The sequence below is a fragment of the Microcebus murinus genome, unplaced genomic scaffold (genome assembly GCF_040939455.1).
Source record: "Microcebus murinus isolate Inina unplaced genomic scaffold, M.murinus_Inina_mat1.0 scaf010_hap2_Mmur4.0, whole genome shotgun sequence".
Classification (NCBI taxonomy): domain Eukaryota; kingdom Metazoa; phylum Chordata; class Mammalia; order Primates; family Cheirogaleidae; genus Microcebus; species Microcebus murinus.
The window spans coordinates 565,124-587,002 of record NW_027438956.1 but is presented as its reverse complement, the minus strand read 5'-3'; the positions used below and the strand labels follow the sequence as shown (position 1 = coordinate 587,002).

General features: G+C 48.8%; 1 protein-coding gene across 5 annotated transcripts in view; it reads left to right on the top strand.

Annotated features, from left to right (window-relative positions):
* WDR45B (WD repeat domain 45B) overlaps window positions 1-19,603 on the top strand; it is a 36,855-nt gene extending 17,252 nt beyond the window's left edge. For 3 of the 5 annotated variants that reach the window (XM_075999833.1, XM_075999832.1, XM_075999831.1), the window contains 7 exons: window positions 3,343-3,430; window positions 5,619-5,713; window positions 14,225-14,415; window positions 16,412-16,497; window positions 17,341-17,442; window positions 17,985-18,106; window positions 18,475-19,603. In XM_075999833.1, the coding sequence (XP_075855948.1) occupies window positions 3,343-3,430; window positions 5,619-5,713; window positions 14,225-14,415; window positions 16,412-16,497; window positions 17,341-17,442; window positions 17,985-18,106; window positions 18,475-18,644 (854 nt within the window). In that variant the 3' untranslated portion in view covers window positions 18,645-19,603. Of the gene's footprint in view, window positions 1-3,342; window positions 3,431-5,618; window positions 5,714-14,224; window positions 14,416-16,411; window positions 16,498-17,340; window positions 17,443-17,984; window positions 18,107-18,427 lie in introns of all 5 variants that reach the window. The other 2 variants (XM_012777278.2, XM_012777276.3) reach the window with 1 other exon arrangement.
* Window positions 19,604-21,879: the final 2,276 nt, after the last annotated feature.

Sequence of the window (21,879 nt, the reverse complement as noted above, 5' to 3'; positions counted from 1 at the left end):
AAACTGAGTGCGAAGCAGAGTCCTGGCGCGCTCCTGTCCCCGTGTGCGCACAGCCTCTCCTGCCGTTTAAATCAGGGACCCTGCACCGACCCGTCGCTGTCACGCATAGCTGACTCCTGGTGTGCCTTCTGTGGGTGTGGACACGTGTCTGGCGTGTCCACCCTGACATGTTAACAGTGTCCTACAGAAGAGCGTCTGTGCTCCGAAACTCCCCGTCGCCTGTTCATCTCTCCCTCCCCCAACCCCTGGCAACTGCATCTTTCAACTGTCTGCCTCATTTTGCCTTTTCTAGAACATCCTAGGTGGAATCATACAGCACGTGGCCTTCTCACACTGGCTTCTTTCCACTAGTAGCATGCATTTACGTTTCTACCGTGTCTTTGCATGGCCTGATGGCCCCTTTCTTAGTGCTAAGCGACAGCCCTGCCTACACGATCCACGGCTTGTTTGTTCACTCGGCTGCCGAAGGGTGTCTTGGCTGCTGCCAGGAGTCAGCCGTCGTGAGCACAGCTCTGTGAAGTTCTTGTGCAGGTTTTGTGGGGGGTGTGCCATTCAGGCGGATGTCGAGGCACATTCGGTTGCTGGGACATGTGGGACAAGCACATCCCCTTCTTGTCCGTTGCATCTGCTAGGATGTCCGGCACGGTGTCGAATGCCAGTGGTGAGAGGACATCGGCCCTGCCCCTGATCTAGCGGGAGGGCTTCACGTCTCGCCACCAGTGTGACGCCAGCTGTGGGTTTTGTAGGTGTTCTTTAACAAGTTGAGGAATTCCCCTTTTATTCCTAGTTTGCTGGGGGTTTTTTTTATCATGAATTTGATTTTTATCATGAATTGGATTTTCTCAGATTCTTTCCCTGTGTCTGTTGATGTGATTGTGCGGTTTTTCTTTTAGCCTGAAATGTCTTTATCTGGGCTTGGTATTAGGGAAATGCTGACCTCACAGAATGTTTCTGCTCTTGGAAAGAGATTGTAGAGAGTCCGTATAATTTCTTTGTTGTATATGTGGTTAGAATTTACCAGTGACCCCTTCTGGGCCTGGTGCTTTCTGTTTGGGGAGTTAATTATTGATTAATTTCTGTAATAGATATAGGCCTATTCAGATTGTTATTGCTAAAGACAGGTTTTTAAAAAAGAACATGGTCTGATTAGCATTTGTGAGATTAAGAATATAATTTTAAGATTCTAGGATCCTTGTTTTGTGACAAACAGGGAACATGGAGCTGTAGTGAGACTGAGATTGTGTTTGGCGTGCCAGGAAGGCCCTTTCTTTTTTGCCCATTTTTCTTTGGTAAGGAGTTGAGAGGGTGAAGGAAAGAGAATTCAGAATTTATTGATTAAAATTTTTTTTTTCTTTTATAGAGACGAAGTCTTGTGTTGCCTGGGCTGGTCTCTAACTCCTGGCCTCATGCAGTCCTCCTGCCTCGGCCTCCCAAAGTGTTGAGATTACAGGCGTGAGCCACTGTATCCTGATTATAATTTTTTATTTATGTCAGGAATTATATTAAAAGATAAACACATGAAATATTGGCATAGCACATTTTTGTTGTTTTTGTGGAAGCTGCATTTTATTTGAATATCCACTTGTTTTTATTGCTAACATGTATTTTTATATTGTAAACAAAAATAGAATCTTGTAGCACAGTACATTTAAAATTTTCAGGCTGGGTCCCGTGGCTCACGCCTGTAATCCCAGCACTTTGGGAGGCTGAGGTGGGAGGATCGCTTGAGCCCAGGAGTTGGAGACCAGCCTAGGCAATGTAGTGAGACCCCCTCTCTTCAAAAAAATAGAAAAATTAGCTAGGCATGGTGGTATACACCTGTGGTCCAAGATACCCGGGAGGCTGAGGCAGGAGGATCACTTGAGCCCAGGGGTTTGAGGCTGCAGTGAGCTATGACAACGCCACTGCACTCCAGCCTGGGCAACAGAGCAAGACCCTGTCTCAAAAAATAAAATGTCCAGTGCGCTTTGCAGTAGCAGTGGCCCACGGTCCTGCAGGAGGCCGAGTCTCCTGCCCTTCGCAGGAGGGGAAGTGACGGTTAGCCCTGGGCCCCGGGCGTCACGTCTGCTCACGTTTCTCTCGAGGGCAGGAATTAGTGCTGTGTGTTTCTCGGGCTTCATCACACTCTTCTCAGAAATTTTTGGAAGTGGAGCTCACCTGGATTAAAAGCCAGTGTCTGGCATGGTAACACCCTCATGTTGTTGTCTGCAGGGTTCTGTCTGGTCTGGGCCCGTCTGCGTTTATTCTGAATCGCAGGCTCTCTGCTGTTAGGTGGAGGAGCCAGAGAAAGTTTGATTTTGAATTAAAAAGGTTCAAAAGTAGCATTGTCCTTTCCCTGGGAGGTCACTGTTTTCAAGTCGGGTCACTGCAGGGCCCGGGCGACGGCGTGGTCTCAGGGCCCTGCGGAGGAGCAGGTTTCCCACGTTTGTGGCGAGCAAATGTGTTTCAATGGGGTGAGAACAAAACCTCATTTTCATTTTCGAATGGTTACAGATTATAATTAATCTTGAATAGTAAATAAATCTGATGTTATTTAATAATGAGTTTGGTCCTTTCTGGATGCTGGTATTAAATTATCTCTTGACTTGAAATGTAGGTCACTTAATTCATTCTGGCAAAACTCACCTAAATCCAGCCTCAGGGACATGTGTGAGTCAGTGTCGTGACCTTCAGGGGAAGACGCTCGCTCCCTTCCCCCTCTGCCCACGGCCCGGCTGTTGAGGGAGTCTCATTCCTCCCTTCACGCCCCTGGGTGGCCTTTCACGTGTCTGGACTCTGTGCCTCCCGTGTCCTCCAACAGCACAGTGCTGGTTGGAGTTCTCATCCGTGACCTGGCCTCAGAACACACACGTGTGATCTGCCCTGACGGAGCATCCAGGGTTAGCCGGCGAACGAGAAGGTTCTGAATTCTTGGAAGAGCAGGAACAACCCAGGAGGGTGGATGGAGTTAGGGCATTGCTGGTCCTGGTTTTCATCCATCTGATTTCACTTTAAAGTGAACCCCTTCTTTTCTTGATGCGGGCTTATCTCTAGCACTGACTTAGCAGTTAGTAGCCGTGGTCAGGCTATTTTCTGGCTTGGGCAACTGGAATCAAGGGGGGGGCGTGGAGAGAGGGAGATGTTTGCTTGCAGTACCTAGGCACGGGCTGGCGGAGGGCAGGCGGGGAGGCGAATGTGTGCCCTGTGCGTGTGACACGGGTGGCCTGGGACCTGCTTGGCCGGGGACCACCTGACAGAGGAAGAGACGGCGGGAGGGCCGGGTGGGGTGGGGGACTCTGAGTCAAGGTGGTGCCTCTGCAGCCTCCTCACGATTTCATTCTTGAATTCTCTCTGACCCTTCAGTCATGATCTGGGACGACCTGAAAAAGAAGACTGTCATTGAAATAGAATTTTCTACGGAAGTCAAGGCAGTCAAATTGCGGCGAGATAGGTAGGTTTGGTATTGGTAGATTTTCTTAGAAAGTGGAATTTTACTTTCTCTAAAGATGATTTTTCTGTTGAAGGAAATGTTTAGGAAATGATGTATTAAATGTTGGCTGGGCGTGGTGGCACACACCTGTTATCCTAGCACTCCGGGAGGCTGAAGTGCGAGGATCACTCAAGGTCAGGAGTTCGAGACCAGCCTGAGCAAGAGTGACACCCCGTCTCTACTAAAAATAGAAAGAAATTACCTGGACAAGTAAAAATATATAGAAAAAATTAGTCGGGCATGGTGGTGCATGCCTGTAGTCCCAGCTACTCAGGAGGCTCAGGCAGGAGGATGGCTTGAGCCCAGGAATTTGAGGTTGCTGTGAGCTAGGCTGATGCTACGGCACTCTAGCCTGGGCAAGAGTGAGACTGTCTCAAAAACAAAAAGTGATGTATTAAATGTTGATGACAGTAGTTGAGTATGACCCAGGGGACGTAAGGGTTATTCCTCTTGCCTCAAGAAAGACAGTGAGTCTTACTGGCTTCCAGGGTCCTTTGGAGGTGAGTGGTTGGCGGCATGGGTGACAGGTGCCTGCCAAGGACCAGGCGGTGGCTCTTACATCCTTAGGAGTGCTGTCCCCACCTGGCAGGCAGAGCCGCGGGCGTGAGTTTTGAGCCTTGGATTGCCTCGCTGTTGGCCTGCGCTCTGCCAAACGCTGCCTCTCAGCAGTGTTTTCGTTGTGAGGGAATGGGGACATGGAACCTATGTCTGTTGAAAACAGCAGGTTCTGTCCGCCATCGCCTCAGGAGAACACGGAAGATTACCCTAGTACACTGTGCTTCATGTGGTTTTAACCTTTCATACTGCACGGAAATCCCCAAGACACGCCAGGGACTGCATGTTTTTGGGCAAACTGCACGTTATTTAATTCATCATAACTACAGATCATAATGCACTTTAGGTGTTGTTACAAAAACAAAGTTCCTAGTGCTTTTTTAACGTAGGGCACTGTGTAAAACATTTTCCTTTATGAAGAGGGTCCAAACAAGATTTACATAAGTATCTAGATTCACTCCTTTTTCCATGGGCAGCACAAACTCCGCAGGCTCTCATAGGAAATTTTTTCTTTCCGCACGCTGGAATACACGTAGGTTCGTGCTGCTTCATATCACCTGACAGCCTTTTGGGTGGATCTTTACGAGGTGCTCTCCTCGCACTCCCCGGGGAAGGGCTGGGCAGATTTGAGAAAACTCGTGAGTGGTCCGAAAGGTGTTAATTTGACAAGATTTGCATCTTATACTCTAAGTTTTCCATTTCTGTCCACTGAGGGAGAACAGGATGAGCACATTAATGTAAGCAGGGTTCTGTCATACCCCACATTCTTATGTGGGGTTGTCATTCCTAGTCACATCAATATTCTCTTTTCTTTTGAGATGTGGTCTCACTCTGTTGTCCCAGATGGAGCACAGTGGTGCCATCACAGCTCACTGCACCCTCCAACTCCTGGGCTCAAATGATCCTCCTGCTCAGCCTTCCGGATAGCTGGGACTACTGGCTAATGTTTTCTATTTCTGGTAGAGACGGGGTCTCGCTCTTACTCAGGCCGGTCTTGAACTCCTGAGCTCAGGTGAGCCTCCCTCCTCAGCTTCCCAGGGTGTTAGGATTACAGGCTTGAGCCACCATGCCCAGCTTTTGGGGTTTTTTTTGGAGACAGAATCTCTCTCAGCTACCCAGGCTGGAGCGCCCCTCCTGCCTCATCCCTCATCCTGCCAAAGTGCTGGGATTGCAGGCAGGAGCTGTTGCACCTGGCCCAGGTCAAAATTTAAAGTCCCTTGATAAGGCTCAAGCGTTTGCCTTATCAAAGATCTACTTTCAAGCTTTTATTTATCCAGAGTCTATCATATAAAAATAGAACTTGTGCTATATGTGTTTTACTTGGTTTTTAATCTAGATAATGTGCATTGATGTCTCTTTGAACCTCAGAGTTCTCAGGCCGACCTCTGCCCAGGTGAGAAGGGCGCACCGGCCGTGCACGCCCCACGCACAGTGGCCTCGGGCAGCCCCTGCTGACCTACTTCTAGAGGCCTCTCTCGCACAGGCCGCGATTGATGATTTGTATGTGGTCTTTCTGCTGTTCTGAGTTCCAGTGTGATAAGAACAGAAATCACAGTCTTTGAATTTTGACTTCTGATCCTGTTTTTCTTTGCAGAATTGTGGTCGTCTTGGACTCCATGATTAAAGTGTTCACGTTCACGCACAATCCCCATCAGTTGCATGTCTTTGAAACCTGCTACAACCCTAAAGGTGAGCAATTCAGACATGAGTGGTGCTGGGAAATGTGTCCGCTCAGGTGTGCACACCTGCCCTGTCCTGGGCACCCTGGCGGCAGTTGGGGGAGATGCCCCCGAGCCTCCCCCAGTCCCCGCAGCCCGGCGTCCTGGACTGGTGGTTCCGGAAGTGCCTCCTCACCCTCGCTGGGCGTGTGCGCATGGCCGGAGTCGCTGCTTCCCTCTGCTCCTTCCCACGCCGGCGGGACCCAGTTTCCTTAACTCTGAGGCCCCGCACCCTGTCTGGAGCCCTGAGCTCTGGTCTCAGGCATATCCTCCCGCTGTCTTCCGGGTGAGGGCTGCTGGTGGCTGCCTTTGTTACTCCTCGTTGCTATCTTTTTAGATTTTCAGGGGTTTTCCCCAGCGTCATTGGAGTGTAATTTACATAAAACCCACTCATTTTAAGAATGTCATTTAATGAGTTGTAGTCACAGTCAGGCACAGGACAGTCCCCTCCCCGACCCTCGGGTTTTGCCTTTTGAGACGTATTTGGCGTCTTTCCTGCAGTGTAATATTTTCGATGTTCGTCGTGCTTCCTGTGTGTATTATTTTGCTCGTTTTTATTGCTGAGTAGCTTGCAGTGTGGAGACAACACAGCCGTTGATCTGTCCACCAGTCTGTCTGCCATTACGGGTGAAGGGTGCTGCAGATGCTCACATCCCACCTCTACGTGGATATGTCCTTCCATTTCTCCTGGGTAGACGCCGCAGTACAGTTGCTAGGGGGTACTGTATCGCTAGTTTAACTTCATATAATACAAAACGCTGCCAGTGCATTTTGCGGAGTGGCTGCCGCCTCGTGTTCACGGCAGTGAGTGCTCCGGCAGTGTTGGTCTTCCAGTGTTGGCATCCTCGCGGCCCTGCGGAGACACCGCGCCAGCGCTGGCTCCTGCTGGGGTCCCGCTCTGCCCGTCCCGAGGACTGGCGAGTGTGGGTGTGAGCGTGTGCTCACCGCCAGGCTTGTGTCTCTGGGGAAGCGTCTTGTTTCTCTTTAGCTGAGACGTAAGAGCTCTTCGTGTGTTCTAGGTACAGCCATTTGGCGTACTTTTGCACATATTTCAATCTGGTAGCATTCTTTACATGTTTCTTTTATATTTTCTTCTAGAAGTTTAGTAACTGTAGATCTTCATCTTCAATCCATTTCAAGTTAATTTGTAGATTGGCATGAGGTAAAGGCCCAAGTTCTTTTTTTTCTATGTTTGTATCTAATTTTGAGTGTCATTTGTTGAAAAGACTATTTTTTTTTTATTTCGGCATATTATGGGGGTACAGATTTTAAGGTTTCAATAAATGCCCATTTCCCCCCCTCCCCCCAAAAGTCTGAGTCTCCATCATGACCATCCCCCAGATGGTGCACATCTCACTCATTATGTATGTATATACCCGCTCCCCTCCCACCTGCCCAATACCCTATTACTGTAGCACCTATGTGTCCACTTAGGTGCTACTCAGTTAATACCAGTTTGCTGGAGAATATATCTGGTGCTTGTTTTTCCATTCTTGGGATACTTCACTTAGTAGTATGGGTTCCAGCTCTAACCAGGAAAATATAAGATGTGCTATATCACCATTGTTTCTAAGAGCTGAATAGTACTCCATGGTGTACATATACCACATTTTATTAATCCATTCTTGGATTGATGGGCACTTGGGCTGTTTCCACAGCCTTGCAATTATGAATTGTGCTGCTATAAACATTCGAGTGCAGGTGTCTTTTTTGTAGAGTGTCACTGGATCATTTGGGTAGATGCCCAGCAATGGGATTGCTGGATCAAATGGTAGATTCAGTTGTATCGCTTTAAGGTATCTCCATATTGCTTTCCACAGAGGTTGAACTCGTTTGCAGTCCCACCAGCAGTGTAGGAGTGTTCCTCTCTCTCCACAACCACGCCAGCATTTATTGTTTGGAGATTTTTTGATAAAGGCCATTCTCACTGGGGTTAAGTGATATCTCATTGTGGTTTTGATTTGCATTTCCCTGATGATTAGAGATGTTGAGCATTTCTTCATATGTTTGTTGGCCATTCTTCTGTCTTCTTTAGAAAAATTTCTGTTCAAGTCCTTTGCCCACTTTTTAATGGGGTTATTTGATTTTTTCTTCCTAATTTTCATGAGTTCTAAGTATATTCTAGTTATCAGTCCCTTATCGGATGCATAGGATGCAAAAATTTTCTCCCATTCTGTAGGTTGTCTGTTTACTTTCATGACTATTTCTTTGGCTGTGCAGAAGCTTTGTAGTTTGATCATGTCCCATTTATTTATTTTTGTTGTTGCTGTGATTGCCTTTGGGGACTTCTTCATAAACTCTTTGCCCAGGCCGATGTCGAGGAGAGTGTTTCCAACTTTTTCCTCTAGAGTTCTAATAGTTTCATATCTTAGGTTTAAGTCTGTTATCCAGCGTGAGTTGGTTTTTGTGAGAGGTGAAAGGTGTGGGTCCTGTTTTAGCCTTTTACAGGTGGCTATCCAGTTTTCCCAGCACCATTTATTGAAGAGGGATTCTTTTCCCCAGCGTATGTTTTTGTCTGCTTTGTCAAAGATGAGATGGCTATATGAGGATGGTTTTATATCAGGATTCTCACATCTGTTCCACTGGTCAATATTCCTGTTTTTGTGCCAATACCATATTGTTTTAATTACTACAGCTTTGTAGTATAGTTTGATATCTGGCATATTAATGCCTCCCATTTTGTTTTTGTTGCCTAGAATTGCTCTTGATATTCGGGGTCTTCTTTGGTTCCATACGAAGCATAAAATTATTTTTTCTATATCTGTGAAGAATGCTGATGGGATTTTAATAGGTATTGCATTGAATCTGTAGATCAGTTTGGGTAGTATAGACATTTTGATGATATTGAGTCTGCTGATCCACGAGCATGGTATGGATTTCCATCTGTTTACATCCTCTGCTATTTCCTTCCTCAGTGTTTCATAGTTCTCCCTGTAGAGGTCTTTTACGTCCTTGGTTAAGTATATTCCTAGGTACTTTAATTTCTTTGTTGCTATTGTGAAGGGAATTGAGTCTTTGATTTGGTTCTCAATTAGATTGTTGTTGGCGTATATGAATGCCTCTGATTTCTGTGTATTGATTTTGTATCCTGAGACTTTACTAAATTCATTGATCAGTTCCAGGAGTTTCTTGGTTGAATCCTTGGGGTTTTCTAGATACAATATCATATCATCAGCAAACAGTGAAAGTTTGATCTCTTCTGCCCCTATTTGGATACCTTTGATTCCATTTTCCTGTCTGATTGCTATAGCCAAGACTTCCAGTACTATGTTGAACAAAAGTGGAGATAGTGGGCAGCCTTGTCTGGTTCCAGTTCTAAGTGGGAATGATTTCAATTTTTCCCCATTCAGTATGATGTTGGCTATGGGTCTGTCATATATGGCTTGTATCATTTTTAGGTATGTCCCTTCTATGCCTATTTTCTTAAGTGTTCATGTCATGAAAGGGTGTTGAATTTTGTCAAAAGCTTTTTCTGCATCTATTGAAAGAATCATGTGGTCTTTGTTTTTGCTTCTGTTTATGTGGTGAATTGCATTTATAGATTTACGTATGTTGAACCATCCCTGCATCCCTGCGATGAAGCCCACTTGGTCATGATGGATTATTTTTTTGATAAGTGTCTGGATTTGGTTAGCTAAGATTTTGTTGAAAATTTTTGCATCTATATTCATTAGGGATATTGGTCTGTAGTTTTCTTTTTTTGTTGCATCCTTTCCTGGTTTTGGTATCAGAGTAATATTCGCTTCATAAAAGGTGTCGGGGAGGTTTCCGTTCTTCTCGATGTTGTGGAATAGTTTCTGCAAGATAGGTACTAGTTCTTCATTGTAAGTATGGTAAACTTCAGGTGTGAAGCCATCTGGACCGGGACTTTTCTTTTTAGGGAGATTTTTAATTGCTGTTTCTATTTCAGCTGTTGAGATTGGTCTGTTCAGGGAATCTATTTCTTCCTGGTTGAGCCTAGGGAGGCTGTGTGTTTCTAGAAATTTGTACATTTCCTCCACATTTTCTAGTTTGTGTGCATAAAGATTTTTGTAGTATTCATAAACTGTATCTTGTATCTCTTTGGGATCAGTTGTGATATCTCCTTTTTTATTCCTGATGGAGCTTATTAGAGATTTCTCTTTTCTGCTTTTCGTTAGCTTAGCCAATGGTGTGTCAATTTTGTTTATTTTTTCAAAGAACCAACTTTTTGTTTTATTAATCTCCTGAATAGCTTCCCTGTTTTCAATTTCGTTTAGTTCTGATTTGATCTTGTTGATTTCACTTCTTCTGCTGGGTTTGGGGTTGGTCTGTTCTTCTTTTTCCAGCTCTTTGAGTCGTTTCATTAGATTGTCTATTTGTGATCTTCTTGTCTTTTGGTTATAGGCATTTATGGAGGTAAACTTTCCTCTCAGAACTGCTTTAGCTGTGTCCCAGAGGAGTTGATAACTTGTCTCTCCATTGTCGTTTTCTTCATAGAACTTTTTTATTTCCGTCTTGATTTCTTCATTTACGAAGTAATCATTTAGTAGGAGGTTGTTTAATTTCCACGTTTTTGTGTAGAAATGTGAGTTTGTGTTAGGGTTGATTTCTAGTTTTATTCCACTGTGATCTGAGAAGGTACATGGTATGATTTCTATTTTTTTAAATTTCTTGAGATTTTCTTTGTGTCCTAGGATATGGTCAATCTTAGAGAATGTCCCGTGAGCTGATGAGAAGAACGTATATTCAGTGGATTTTGGGTAGAATGTTCTGTAGATGTCTGTCAGACCCAATTGTTCTAGAGTTTTGTTTAAGTCCATTATTTCTTTATTAATTTTCTGTTTGGAGGATCTGTCTCGTGCCGTCAGTGGGGTGTTGAAATCTCCGGTGATTATGGAGTTGCTATTAATCCATTTGCTTAGCTCCAGTAAGGTTTGCTTTATGAATCTGGGTGCACCTAAGTTGGGTGCATATATATTTAAAATTGTTATCTCTTGTTGGACTGTGCCCTTCACCATTATATAATGACCCTCTTTGTCTTTTACTACTTTTGTTGGTTTAAAAACTAAATCGTCTGAAATTAGAACTGCCACACCAGCTTTCTTTTCGCTTCTATTTGCTTGGAATATTGATCTCCACCCTTTTATTTTTAGTCTATATGCATCCTTGCAGGTTAGATGTGTTTCCTGAAGACAGCATATACTTGGCCTATATTTTCTTATCCATTCAGCCAGCCTATGTCTCTTGAGTGGAGAGTTTAAGCCATTCACATTTATTGAGAGAACTGATAGGTAAGGTAGATTACTGATCATTCTGTTGGGTTGGATGTTGTTGCTATGATTTCTGTCTTGAGCCATTGTAATATCTGGCCTTTAATATCTTTGGGTTTTGGTTGTTTTTATATTCGTAGGTTATTATTATGATGTTCCGTGCATAACGCTGTTTTAAGTACTTCTTGTAGGGCTGGTCTTGTCTTGGTGAATTCTCTGAGCCTTTGCTTGTCTGAGAATGTTTTTATTTCTCCTTCATATACGAAGCTTAGTTTTGCAGGGAATAATATTCTAGGCTCGGCATTGTTTTGTTTCAAAAGAGTGAGAATGGGGCCCCCAGTCTCTCCTTGCTTGTAAAGTCTCAGTAGAGAAGTCTGATGTTATTCGAATTGGCTTTCCCTTGTATGTTACTTGCTTCTTTTGTCTTACAGCTCTTAGAAGGGCCTCTTTAGTTGATACTTTGGTCAGTCTGATGACTGCATGTCGTGACGTCTTCCTGTTTGCGTTGAATCTCCCAGGGGTCCTCTGAGCTTCTTGAACTTGTATATCAAGATTTTGAGCAAGGCCTGGGAAATTTTCCTCTATTATATCTTCAAACAGCTTGTCCAACCCTTGAGTGTTGTCTTCTTCCCCTTCTTGTAACCCTATGACCCTCACATTAGGTTTCTTCACATAATCCCACAGCTCTTGTAGGCTTTGCTCTTTTCTCTTGTTTCTCTGCTCTATTTCTGTGACTGATTTATTTAATTGGAGGGTGTTATCTTCAAGCTCTGAGATTCTTTCTTCTGTTTCATCTACCCTGTTCTTGAGACTTTCCACTGTATTTTGTAGTTCCTTGAATTGATTCTTCATTTCCAGGAGTTCAGTTACACTTTTCTTCATTATGTCTATTTCTTTTCCCATATCCTGGAGACTTTTTGTGGTTTCTTTGTGTTGGTTATTGAGTAGTTGTTGCAGCTGGGTGAGTGTTCTTATGATCCACATACGAAATTCCTTTTCTGTCATATTGGTTGCCTGATTTTGGTTGGTGTCCGTTTCTAGGGGGCTGGTGCTCCTCTTTGGGGGTGTGTTTTCCGTTTGGTTCTTCATATTTCCTGAGTTCTTTCGCTGATTTCTTCCCATGTCGATCAGTTGTTGTTTCTTTCCTTAGGTTATTGTTTGGGTATTCACACACCTTGTTTAGTTTCTGAGGCGTTAGGTGGTGCCTGTGGGTGAAATTGGACCACTCCCTGTATATTGAGTCAGTGGGTGCCGTGGAAAGGCTGTGCAAGATGCTGTCCCTGTCAGTAGGTGGCGTTTGCTTGGAGGAACAGGCTATGCTGTTGATTTTGTGTCCTGTTATCAGCTCTTGTTCTGGGCGGAGCTGGGTTGGGTAAGCCTGCCCTCAGGCCGTTAGCAGGGGTCAAAGTTATGTTCTCTGCTTCCAGGGAAAGCTGTCAGGGCGGGGCTGGAATGGTCCCACTCAGCCAGAAAGTCTGTGTGTGGGGGTGGGGCTGTCTGAGACCCGCAGTCTGGAGCGGGCCTCGCTTCTTTCCACCCTCCCCAACTCCGCAGCTACTCCTGGGCCTCTGCCACCAGGCCTCCCCGGACTGTGATGCCGGCGGGGAGGTTCCCTGCATAGGAACGCCACCTGGGTTGGGCGCACGGCCTCCTCCTGGGAGGAGGGTTGCCCTCTAGGATGCCGATCCGGCCCTGGAGGCACACACACCTCAGTAGGCTGTTCACGTATAACCCCTCTGTGCCCTGGGCAATGCTAGCCCTCGGTGCAGGGGATCTGGTCTGCAGGTCCGACCTCTGAGTCCCAGAGTTCAAACTGTATCCCCACCAGGGAGAGGATTTCCGGTCCCAATTCACCCACAGGGAGCCCAAGCCTCTGAGTCGGCACCGTTCTCCTGGGAACACGGTGCCAGCAACACCTGGGAGTGCAGGCGGGTAGGGAGCTCACAGTCTGAGTTCCCCTGAGTCAGGTGTAGGGTCCCAAACTGGAAGGTCCCGTTTCCTGGAGGTGCCTCTGGCTGGTGGCTGTATTGTCTCTCTGGGCAGCCGCAGGTATGGTCGGGGGAGGGGAGGAGGAGGCAATATGGCGCCTGCCGCGCGGCTCGGGTCTGTGCACACGGAGGTGCCCGAGGAACTTGGGAACCTGGTGCCACGTCTGCTACAGGCTCACCGTTGGCAGGCGGCGGCGGTCTCTGGGCTGGTGTCCGCAGGTCTCTCCACCCGCTGGGGAGCCCACCAGCAGTCCCCAATGCAGGGGAGGGGAAACAGCAAATCCACCTACCCTTGCCGCTGGTCTCCGGGCTGCTCCGGTGGTCTCAGCCTCCAGTTCTCCTCTGCAGCCTCCTCCCGTGGAGTCTCCCGGGGTCTCAGGTACCCCTCCTTCCGGCCCTTGTCCTCTGTATGCTCGTCTTCTTGCTTCTTTCCTCTAATTTCTGCTAGAATCTGTCTTTTCTGCAGAGACACTCTGTCTGGCGGTGTTATTCGTCCGCCATCTTGCTCCGCCCCCCGAAAAGACTATTTTTTTTCTGCATTTGTGTTACCTTAGTATCTTTGTTTTGTTAAATAAGTGTATTTTTCAGAGACTCTATTCTGTTCCATTGCTCTGGATTTCTGTTTTTATGCCAGTCCCGCCTGGCTTGGTTCCTGGAGCATTAAAGTAAACTCTGAAGTTAGGTAATGTGAGTCTTCCAGTCTTGTTCTCATAACAATTCTGTTGGCTACTCTGGGCCCTTTGTTTTTCTTATAACTCGTAGTGTCAGCTTGTTTACTTGTGATTGTAGCGAGTGTGTAGGTGAATTTGGTGTTGACAGTACGGAACTTTCCAGCCCAGGATCACGGCCCGAGAGTCATCCGCCAGGTCGTCTTTGGTTCCCTTTGCGAAACGTCGTAGTCTCGTGCCGAGGTCTTATGTGTCTGTAGTTAAATTTATTCCTAAGTATTTTTGTGTTTTATGCTATTGTTAATGGAGTACTCTTTAAGTTTTATAATTTTGACACGACAGGCAATTGACAGAGTTGTTCAGCAAATGTTTTTGGTTGTGAGGGCGTCTCACGGCAGGCAGCTTAGCTTGGGTGTGTTATACCCTTTACAATGAAGAGTCTTTAAATTGATTTTGTGATTCTGATACAAATGAAAACCCATGAATAATCATCACTATTTTTTCTGAGGACTTGAGGGCAGGGAGTAGGTTTCGATTGTGGGAAATCAGGCTCTGAAGTCAGCTGTCATTTCTGACATGTTTCCTGTCTCTTTAGGCCTCTGTGTCCTGTGTCCCAATAGCAACAACTCCCTCCTGGCCTTCCCCGGCACACACACAGGCCACGTGCAGCTCGTGGACCTGGCCAGCACGGAGAAGCCGCCCGTAGACATTCCCGCACACGAGGGCGTCCTGAGCTGCATCGCGCTCAGCCTGCAGGGAACACGGATCGCAACCGCGTCTGAGAAAGTAAGCGTGTGCCCCCGCCGTGTTGGCGGGCGGCATTCTCTGCAGAAAGCCTGCCTTTCTTTGTCTCAGGGTCACAGGGGGGTCAAGCTGGCCCAGTCTGGAGCTGCCTTGGCGAGGCCCGTGGTCCTGATGGTCCTGTCATCTGGAGGCCCAGGCCAGGTCTTCACAGGCCATCTGTGCCAGAGAACCAGTTTCATTTCCAATTCTTTACAGACCAATACATTATAAAGTGTGATACAAATAAGTAACTTTTTGACCACTTCGGTACGAGTGTTGACTATAGTTGATAACCACAGATGAACGCGCACAGCGACTTTAGCCAACAGCCGTGATATGACTTTTCTAATTTTTCATTTATCAAAATAAAATTGTGAACATTTAAAAATAACGTAATGAAAACATGTACATGTTACCTATCCTGATTTACATTACAAGTAAAGCTGCCTGTGAAATAAAAACAAGCTTTCAGTGCTTTAAAGCTTTCCTCATCACACAAGAGCAAAACGGACTCATCAACAGCTCAATGACTGTGAGTGCCGGCTGTGGGCAAGGCTTCGAGGCTGGTGAGCGCCGTACCGAAGTGGTTAAAGAAAAAAAGCAGAAAGTACCTGCTCCGGTTTCTTACCATTTGAATCAGCAGATGTAAAAGTTACTTGCCCTGCTGTCCTGAACATTCCAGAACCCTCCCTGCAGTGTTGTCTTTGTAGCCCAGCAACAGCAGCCACCTGCCTGGGTGTGGTTTAGCTTGCCTGTTGTAAAAAAAAACCCCATTTTTAAAAATAATTTAAAATCTTGGGTTCTTTTACCTTTTTTTTTTTTTTCTTTTTTTTTAAAGGGAGGAACTTGATGCATTTAGCTGGACTTTTACCTTCTTTATCCTGAATTCAGACTTTCACCAAAAAAAGAAAAAAGACATCTTTTACTGTAGTTTCCATTCGAGACTGCCAGCCTGTGTCACTGTGCAGGAAATGACAAGCTGTCACATGGGCACAGGCCAGCAGTCGTGTCCGGCCGTGGATGCTGTCGCTGAAGTCGGGGCAGCAGGGAGCCTGGCCCGGCCGCCCCGCAGGGCACCTGGGGCTGCTGAGAGGGGCCGAGGGCGAGTCCCGCTCCCTCCTGGGAGTCGGCTGAGAAGAGGTTGAGTTATTCTTAGATACTTTTCTTTAGAATGCTGTTATACTAGCAACGACATCATGTAAATTCATAAATAGGATTTCCAGTATTCTCAGTATGTATCTTATCCTTTTATTACCGTTAGTCTCCATCCTCCCCTCCCCACGACCTTTAAGAGTCCCGATTGCGGGCGTGGACTGTGCTTTCCTGCTGGGTTTCGCAGCTCCGTGCCAGCGGGTGTAAGCGGGTCGCTGCAGACTGCACGGTGTCTGTTTCCCTCCCCGTCCGCACGAGCGGGTCCCTGCTGCAGCCCAGGAGTGGAGCTGCTGGGTGGGGGACGTGAGAGTTTCCTGTTTCCGTGTGTGCGCTCAGGTAGCTTTCCACAAAAGGTGCCACAATTCACACTGTCCTGGTTACCAGCATCAGCTGAGGAGTCCTCCATGCTGGGGGAAACGTAAGGAACAAGGACAGAGCTCTGAGCCCCTCCCTTGGGCCTCGGGAAGTCAGCGTAGCCAATAGGGACCTCCTGGAGTCAGTCGCTTGGTTTGTCTTGCCTCATCTTTCTGACGACAGGTCAGAGCGCTCCTCTTCCTCACTGCGCAAGACAGAGTTGAGAGGGCGTCGGCCAGGCCAGAGGCCCCGGGTCAGCCGGGCCGCCCTACCAGGAGTGGTTTCCTGAACCCCTCTGACCACCGCCCAGGGCCGCGGGCCTAGGAGCGGCCAGCCCGTTCTCGGGGAGCAGCTCTAAGTGGGTAGACGGGGAGACGCCGAGTAGATGGCGGGCGGGTCTGGCGAGGGTGGGGACTGTGAATTCGCGTCGTGTCAAATGCTGGCTAAAACACTGTGACTCTTTGGTAATGAAACACTTCACTGTTTTTCAAAGGGGACCCTTATAAGAATATTTGATACTTCATCAGGGCATTTAATCCAGGAGCTACGGAGAGGATCTCAAGCAGCTAATATTTACTGGTAAGGAAATACCCCACCCAGAGAAGAGCCGCTGCCCTGGGTCGGCGGCACAGACATGGGCTGTGGGATTTGAGGGGTGTCAGGAGCAGCTACCCCATCCCAGGAGGTGGAGGGGCTGGGCTCAGGGTTTTTTTTTTTGAGACAGGGTCTTGCTCTGTTGCCCAGGCTGGAGTGCAGTGATGCGATCACAGCTGTCTGCAGCCTCCAACTTCTGGGCTCAAGCAATCCTCCCGCCTCAGCCTCCCAAAGTGCTAGGACTACAGGTGCCACCACACCTGGCTTGGGAAAGGTGGTTTTTTTGTTTGTTTGTTTTGTTTTTCATTTATGTTGATTTCACCTCAATTTATTTTTTTTTTTTTAATTTTTTTTTTTTTTTTTTTTTTTGTTTGAGACAGAATCTCATTTTGTTGCCCAGGCTAGAGTGAGTACCGTGGCGTCAGCCTAGCTCACAGCAACCTCACACTCCTGAGCTCAAGCAATCTTCCTGCCTCAGCCACCCGAGTAGCTGGGACTACAGGCATGCGCCACCATGCCCGGCTAGTTTTTTCTATATATATTAGTTGCCCAATTAATTTCTTTCTATTTATAGTAGAGACGGGGTCTCGCTCTTGCTCAGGCTGGTTTCGAACTCCTGCACTCGAGCAATCCGCCCACCTCGGCCTCCCAAAGTGCTGGGATTACAGGCGTGAGCCACCGCGCCCGGCCAGAAAGGTGGTTTTTAAATTTGGTGCCTTGAATATGCAAAGTTTGAAGTCTTCTAAGCAGGCGCACAGCTGTGCGGATCAGGTCTCTGGACGGTGTCTGCACAGACTGATACTGATCTCGGTCCGGTGTTCTCTGCAGCATCAACTTCAACCAGGACGCGTCCCTGATCTGTGTGTCCAGTGATCACGGCACCGTGCACATTTTTGCAGCTGAAGATCCAAAAAAGAACAAGCAGTCTAGGTGGGTTTTCGGAAGTCTGGTGATGGGAAAAGCCCAAGTTCCGAGGACTAGACTGCTTCAGTGAGGACCAACTTAACATGAAGTCAGGCTGGAATCTTTTCCTCTAACATAAATTTGATTTTTATTGGGTTTGAAAATCAGCGCCGACTGTTTGCTACTGAACCAGTGGCCTCATTCCTTCCTGTCCTTGGCTCCTTAGAACGTCTGGTGACGGTCCAGGCGTTTCGGATGATTGACAACTTAGTCCTGAACCCCGACTAGTTTCCGTTGTTCCCTGTGTGTTTGGAGGGTTAGTCTGACGGCCCGAGAGGCCCGTGCCCTTCAGCAGTGCTGACGAGCCTAGTTCTGGTACAGAGCCACTCTAAGGACTGCGTGTGGGGGGTGAGAAAGAAAACCTTAAAAGCTAAAATAGAACTTAAAAAGTCATTAAGGCTAAAACTGTTGAGGAGAACCCAGCAGCATCAGGGTCTGAGCAGCGGCTCTTCAGTGTCGCTGGGCTTTGCCTCCTGAGTGCAGCCACCCTTTCTCCCCTGTCGCTACAGCTTGGCGTCAGCCAGTTTCCTCCCGAAATACTTCAGTTCCAAATGGAGCTTCTCCAAGTTCCAGGTTCCCTCAGGCTCTCCGTGCATTTGTGCCTTCGGAACGGAGCCCAACGCCGTCATCGGTGAGTCGCGTTCCCGGGAGGACCACCCTCCTGAGCCCCCACCGGGTCCGTCCACCCGGCCTCGGGCCAGCGCCCCTCTCGTGCGTGTCGCGCCCCTCCCCGTCTGCACGTGCCCCTCCCCCAGAGCGCCCTGGGAAATCCGGACGGGTCCTCCGGTGTGTGTAGAGAGAACCCGATTTCTGACCCTGGTGGAGCACGCGTGTGCTGGGGGGAGGGGCTCCTCGGTGGCCCCGGGGGCCGTGTGCAGCCAGTCCAGAGGGACTGTTGGCTGTTCACTGTGGGGAAGAAACACGTGAGTAAGACGGTCTCCTTCCGCCCCAGCGATCTGCGCGGACGGCAGCTACTACAAATTCCTCTTCAACCCCAAGGGGGAGTGCGCCCGCGACGTCTACGCGCAGTTCCTGGAGATGACCGACGACACGCTGTGAGCCGGACGCGGGCGAGGACGCCGCTGGCTGCCACCCTCGGGCTCCCGCGCCCTGCGGGCCTCCCAGGGACCTTGGTCTCGAAGCCATACGTGGTCGTCTGCTTTGCTTAGCAAGACTCCCGTTCCAGTATTACAGAGAACCGCCACCAAGACACCAGATGCCCGCGCCTGCGCCCACGGGGCTCCACGCGGGGCCGGTGGAGGAAGACTCACCGCCGTCTGCCTTTGCGCCAGATTCCGTCATTTTCGCCGCGTCTGCAGTGGGGAAGGGACAGGCGTGCCAGCGTGGCTCACGTCGTGGCAGATCCGCGCAGAGCACCAGCAGCCTTAGGACGGGGACGGGCTCCTCCCGTCTGAGCGTGGAGAGCAACGTGGCCGTCGGAACACGCTGGGCGTTTGCCTAGCCCCGCCCCCAGCACGTCTCTGCCCGTGGCGGCTGTGCGCCCGCACGTGGCCGTCCCACTGTCACAGCGAGTCCTCGGGCTTGAGGGGCGGCCGGGTCTCCCGGTTAAGTTCTGGGTTTCCCTGTTCCATGTGGGGAACACGCAGACTTTAAAAGCCCGTCACAGAACGTGCCACTTAACGTAGCAGGACGTTTCCACCACGCAGTGCCCGAGCGTCCTTGGGCAGTTCCTGTCGCGTGGTGGGAAATGCCTCGGCCAGCCTGTCGTCACTCCCTGTCACCGTCTGTCCCCCACACGTCAGAATAGCTGTACACCAACGTTCTGGGAAGGAGGCACAGAACTTTTTCTTTTTTTAACATTTGGTAACTAAAGTAGGTTATGGGCTCTATGTTCTCAACTACTTACGGTATATATTTAATTTTCTTAAATTCCCTTTAAAGCAACTTCATTTTACGGTTTTGGTTTTAAGCTGCAAACATTAAAATCTGCAGAGCAGCAGGTTCTCTGTTTTGCCAGTTCCTTTACTGTCATGTAATCAACTAACTTTGTATGTGGGTTTTGATGTAAAGTATGCATGTTACTTTTATGTGTATTTAATCATGAAGTTTAATTTTGCACACTTATTTGTAATGTTTCTTTTAAATAAAAGTGACTAATTTTGTTGTACTCCGCGCCCGTGAAGGGAACTAAGAACTGTGTGTCACAAGCCCAGTCTCTTCCCCTTGTCGAGAGTCTGGCTGGGCTGTCGGCTCCACACACCTGCCAGACCTGGCGGTCTGGGGCCGGCCAGGGTGGAAGCTTCCTGACGCCGCCACCTGTGCAGGTCACAGCCCGGGCTGGGGAGGTGCGCACTCCCCCGAAGAGCCTCAGCGCGTCTAGAACAGGTGAGCTCGAGTCCACGAGGGTTGCATGTGGCTCCAGGACAGCATGAGTGGACAAATCCCACCGCAGTTTCCACACATGCCGGCCTCGGCCTCCTCTGTGAGCTGCCTGGGCAGGCAGGGGGCTGGCCCGGCCCCTCGGTTCCTGACACTTAGTCCCGACTGCTTGCGGGCGTGGGAACAGGAGGATCCTTCCCATTTGTGTACCTGTCGGCTTGCAAACATGAGACTAGAGAGTGAACCTGCGGGGAGGAGGGCGAGTTTTCTCGAGTGCACAGAAACTGAGCCGTGCGGCCAGTGCACCAGGATTGCAGGGCAAGGGACGGGCCAGGCCTGGACACGGGCCCCGGCACATCCCGCTGGCATCCACAGCCTGGGAAGGCGGCTGCGGCCATGCCAAGGGGGCGTGCTCTTCCCTTAGGCGTTTGCTCCAGGCCACTGTGGCGTGGGGACAGGGCCCGCAGTTTGTCTCAGGCGCCACCTGCTCTCCCCAGGCCTGTGCTTTTCTCCACCGCTCTGAAGAGCGTCCATGGGGAGGAAGGCGGTGTTCCTGCTGCCAGGAGCCTGGGTGAGGCCCGTGGGCGCACTCGGCTGAGCAGAGACGACTCTTAACTGGGGTCCGCTGGTCTGGAGCGTCACGCAGAGGTAGCTCATGGGCTGCGCCGAGGCCTCCCAGGGAAGCAGGACCCCCGTTTGCTGGCCTGTTTTTCCAGCTCCTTCCAGGGTGGGCGTCAACTCCCAGGTCTCCTGCCTCGTTTTCCAGGCACGTGGGCGCATCTCGCTTGCCCTTCCCTCCGACAGTCCGCCCCAGCCACCCTCAGCCTCCGCAGGGGTGTGACAACATGGCCACCTGCACCTGCCTGGGCTGAGCCCCGCCCCTCCCACCACTTTATAGCTGGTAGCACAGCTGCCTGCAGCCTCATTACATCTGTGCTTTCTTTTTTCTTTGAGACAGAGTCTCACTCCGTTGCCCAAGCTAGAGTGCTATGGCGTCAGCCTAGCTCACAGCAACCTCCAACTCCTGGGCTCAGGCGATCCTCCTGCCTCAGCCTCCCAACTAGACTACAGGCATGCGCCACCATGCCCAGCTAATTTTTTCTATATATATTAGTTGGCCAATTAATTTCTTTCTATTTATAGTAGAGACAGGGTCTCGCTCTTGCTCAGGCTGGTTTCGAACTCCTGACCTTGAGCAATCCGCCTGCCTTGGCTTCCCAGAGTGCTAGGATTACAGGCTTACAGGCGTGAGCCACTGTGCCCTGCCGTCTTCATTTCTTTTTTTTTAGACAGAGTCTCACTTTGTTGCCCAGGCTAGAGTGAGTGCCGTAGGTAGCGTCAGCCTGGCTCACAGCAACCTCAATCTTCGGGGCTCAGCGATCCTCCTGCCTCAGCCTCCCGAGTAGCTGGGACTACAGGCATGTGCCACCATGCCCGGCTAATTTTTTGTATATATATTTTTAGTTGGTCAATTAATTTATTTCTATTTTTGGTAGAGACGGGGTCTTGCTCAGGCTGGTTTCGAACTCCTGACCTTGAGCAATCCGCCCGCCTCGGCCTCCCAAAGTGCTAGGATTACAGGCGTGAGCCACCACGCCCGGCTTTATTTCTTAATTTGTTCTACATATTTTTAGTTGGCCAATTAATTTGTTTCTATTTTTAGTAGAGACGGTCTCACTCTTGCTCAGGCTGGTCTCGAACTCCTGACCTGGAGTGATCCTCCTGCCTTGGCCTCCCAGAGTGCCAGGATTACAGGCGAGAGCCATCGTGCCCGGCCTGCATTTGCACTTTCTGCAGCCAGAACAGGCTTCCAGGTCCCAAAGGTCACCTCACATGGCTCGGTCCCTCACCTCTTCAGTTCTTTGTGTAAAAGGCATTTAATCACATTTTTAGAAGATTTTTGTGCTGTAGTTTCTCTCTTCAAAATGGATTGGAAAATACTTAGGATCAGAAAACGAAATGTTACTCGTAAAGCAAAGAGCATACAGGAAAATATAGTTGTAAGCAAAATTGCTGTGTTTCTACCTCCAGGGAAGGCTACTCTTGGAGAGCCCACACCTGGGT